The sequence below is a fragment of the Melospiza georgiana genome, chromosome 6 (genome assembly GCF_028018845.1).
Source record: "Melospiza georgiana isolate bMelGeo1 chromosome 6, bMelGeo1.pri, whole genome shotgun sequence".
NCBI classification, from domain to species: domain Eukaryota; kingdom Metazoa; phylum Chordata; class Aves; order Passeriformes; family Passerellidae; genus Melospiza; species Melospiza georgiana.
The window spans coordinates 50050546-50054589 of record NC_080435.1 but is presented as its reverse complement, the minus strand read 5'-3'; the positions used below and the strand labels follow the sequence as shown (position 1 = coordinate 50054589).

The 4044-nt window shown below is 39.1% G+C and overlaps 1 protein-coding gene across 1 annotated transcript; it reads right to left on the bottom strand.

Annotated features, from left to right (window-relative positions):
* Positions 1-2171: 2171 nt before the first annotated feature.
* BDKRB1 (bradykinin receptor B1) lies at positions 2172-3257 on the bottom strand. Its single transcript, XM_058027197.1, has one exon. The coding sequence runs from the start codon at positions 3255-3257 to the stop codon at positions 2172-2174; it is 1086 nt and encodes a 361-aa protein (XP_057883180.1).
* Between the last annotated feature and the right edge of the window lie 787 nt (positions 3258-4044).

Below are 4044 nucleotides of genomic sequence, written 5' to 3'. Positions count from 1 at the left end.
ACAGCTCAGCGAGGTGAGTGCAGCGCAGCACCTCAGCAAAAAGTGCCCGCTAACAAACACCAGACCCTAACACTCAGTCAGAAATGCACACATTTACAGGCATTCATGCTGGAGAGCAAAGCCATTGATTGGCAAGACTCTGTTAAGTGGTTTAAGGCGGTGTTTAAACTACAGATGTTTTTCCTGACAGTTGTGCATGTGTAAAAGAAGCAGTGCTTTCATGAAAGCCCTTGTCACTTGCTCATGGATGGAAACAGGAGGTTTTCCATTAAATTCAGATTTCATACTCATTTTCAATCTATTGTGTCATAGCCCAAATATGCCACCACACTCAAGAAGTGTTTTTCCCTTTATTTGTACATTGACTAACATGGACAAGTGTTAGTCAGATGAGACAAGATACTTTCCCTTTAAAGGTCCTCATCTGTAGTGAGAAAATGGAGCTTCTTTTTCTGCACCTTTTTCATTATTTCAGCCTTCCCCTCCTTTCCCTTCCCTTTCCCCAGAAAATATCTCTGCTTGGAAGTTTTTTGAATTAAAGATTCAGCTGGGGATGTATTAAATAGATGCAGCATTCAACAGTTTACAATAGATGGGAATTAGGAATTTGACTTCAGATGAGTCAGGGGACTTCACATGCTGTTGTTATTAATGGTGTTTAAGCCTGATATTTATTTTAAAAACATCTGTCACAGAAGCAGTGGAAGTAGTAAACCTGTGACAGATTCTTCCTCCCTGATCCCTTAATCCACCCTTAATTCTTAAACCATCATTGCAGGAAGACAGACTTGCAAGTCCTCACAAAGCTTCCACTGTTCAGATTCAAAAAGTTTGAAAGAACAATTAAAAATTAACACTAATCATATTGCAATGATGTTGAATAGACAGATTTCTATAATCAAATAAGAGGTTAATTACATATTCAAAATGGAATTACATATTAAAAATTACATATTCAAAATGGAAACACTAAAAAGAACGCCAGGAAATGAGGTGCTGTTGCACTGAGTACAGGACTGAATAGGCTTTACAGTGAGGAGTTAAATGAATTATTATACAAATGATGTGTCTGGATGCTCCCTTCTGCACCAAGATCCTCTGGCTGAACAGGCTGCACTGTCTTTTTCCATGTCTGTACTCATAATTTGATCTCAGTTGCTTTACATCTACTCTGCCACTGTGGCTGTGATGGAAAAAAATTTTTATTTTACTACAAGATTTTGTGTTCTGGTAGCAACAAGGATTTTTAATCACAGAACTATATATTTGCTCTTCCCCAAAGGAATAGGGGGAAAGAGACAAAACATAAAAATAAATATAAGAAAGAACAAGACTGTGAAGCAAAAAAGATGTTATGTAGTTTATTAATTCTGATTCATAAAACCATAAATATGTATTTAAGGATTTGCCTTAAAATAACACAGTATCAATGGTCATCATAGATACATTCACACATAAAAAATAAAAAGAATCTTTACAGTACTTTATGAGCAATTTTGTAACACTTTACTGGATCACCAAAAATCAGGCTTTGAGGAGGCTACTGCGTTACCTTGCTTTTTTTACAATTTATGTACACTTTCTTTGTGTTACATCCTCTTGTACAATAGTCATGCATTGCACATAAAGTGCAAAAAAATTATTAAAATTCTCTATATCTTACTGTAAAAATGCAAATCAGTGAAATTTTTTTTCAAAATAACCAATGTTATCCTATACCTGCTTAAATACATTCATCAGCCAAAGATTAAGCTCATATTTGCTCTGTAATAGCTGTTGTAATTTATGAATAGTGTTATAGGTGGTATAGCAGCTGTCATCACAGATACAATGCAGCAAAAAATTCAGCTGGCTTATGGCTTTCTGCAAAGAAACCAGGTTTCTGGTATTTTGTCAAAGAGTTTTTCCTTTAAGCCACTGTTAATAGGTAAGACAGGTTAGACAATTTGGTAAAAAATTCTGGCTTCACACATTTTGCATTTGGATGGATGACAAAGAACTACAAAAGCAAGCCTGAGGAAAAAATAAGCAATCAATCAAGTGATTTACTTTAATAGATGATTAGCTTGGTCTGTGAAGGCCAGATCAGAATGTTTCATATTAATTTTTAATGCCATTTGCAGTGGCATAAAATAAGTTATAATAATAAAATGAAGAGGAACTGAGAACCATTATGTTAAACTACTCTTGATTGGAAACATGTTGAAATTTGAAGACATTTCTTTGAAAGATATCCATCTCGAAGGAAATCCACAGGGAATAAACTGTGAAAAAACTTTTAAAGCCTTTTGCCTGAAGTATTTCCCAACAAAGACATAAATCACAGGGTTAATGCAGCTGTTGGTGATAGCCAGCATATAAGAAAACTGCTCCCCAAAGTTGATCAGTTCCCCCCAGAAGCAGCCTTTGATCACTTCTGTACGGTATAATATATCAAGGAATACAAAAAAATGGTGAGGAGTCCAGCAGAAAAGAAACATCAGTACCACAGTGAGGATCAGCCTGGTTGCCTTCGTGCCTCTGTGCCTCTTGCAACCCTTTGCTCTGATTGCTTTTCGCTCTTTTGCTGTTTTTTGTAGGGACCTAATGGTGGAGAAATTGAGGAAGATGATTGCTGTGGATGGCAGCAGAAACCCCACCACATTGCCCACCAGGTTTTCAGCCAATTCCCACGACGGGCTGGGGAAGTCCAAGGTGCAGGCTGAAATATTCCACTGGGGATAGTCTTTCACCGTCCGGAACATGAAAGCTGGGATGCTGAGAAGGATGCAAAAGAACCAGATGAGCAAGCAGATCCCTTTGGTCATGGATTTGCTCCATATCTCCCTGTGGTTCAAGGTGTGGACGAAGGTCAGGTAGCGATCCACGCTGACGGCCACGAGCAGGTAGATGCTGGTGTACATGTTCAGGGTGATGGAGGCGCTGATGCTGCGGCACAGGAAGCTGCCAAAGGGCCAGTTGAACTCATTGCTCATGTTCTCTGCCCAGAAAGGGAGGCACATGAGGAAGATAAGGTCAGCAACAGCAAGGTTCATCAGGTAGATTTCAGCTATCTTCAGGGGGCCCTTGTGCAGTGAATAGGTGAAGAGAACAAACATATTTCCAAGCATCCCAATGACGCAGACGGTGTTGATGTACTTGGGCCCTACATAGTACACGATGTCCCACCACTCATGCAAGTCTGGGCAAACAGTTGAGTTGCTCTGATGTTCACTCTGGTTTGAGGAGGTAATATTCACTAGAGGAGTTTCAGTCATTTTTTAAAAAATTCCAAAGTGAACAGGAGACGTCTTGGAAATGAGAGAAAATAACTGCAAAAAAGAAGAATAAAAGAGCAAAAGTTGCCTCTCATGAGTGATGTAACAAACATTCAACTGCTGCAAATTCTTTGTTAGTCCTTACTGATTGTTACAGGCTAGATCAATCCATATTTGATAAGTGCAGCTGTGGGAATGTTCCCAGTGTTAGCAAGGATAGAACTTCCTCTACATCCCATGAAGTTTCCTCTCCTTGCTCCCATTGTTTGAAGTGGCACAGAGGAAGGAAAGTGACAAATTAGTGTAAATATTTCTGTACATCTCCTCCAGACTGATGACAGACACAGATATGGGAGAATTCCATCTCCCTGAGAGTAGTGGAGACATGCTGGCGACACAAAGCCAGATTTCCATCCTTCCCCACCCTTTCTCTTACTCTTATTTACCATGTTACCATTATTGTTACTGTATTATATACTATATTATAGACATATGAATATATTATTATATTCTGCTATCCTGCTGAAGCAGGATCGTGCCTGTTTCCCTGAATTGGGAAAGCTGCTCACTCTCTGTATGTGCCACTTGCTGCCTGAACTTTGCATTCTTTTGTTCCTTCTCAGTTTCTCCCACCCTGAAGTTTGGATTCAAAACTGCTGTTAGATTAGGCAGCTTATTGCCTTCAAATGTCAGTGGCTGGAATAATAAAACAGAGACTTCTCCAAAACATTACACTGAAAATTATGCCTGGAGGAAAGACTTCTGCAGCTCTGAATTTACAGCCCCC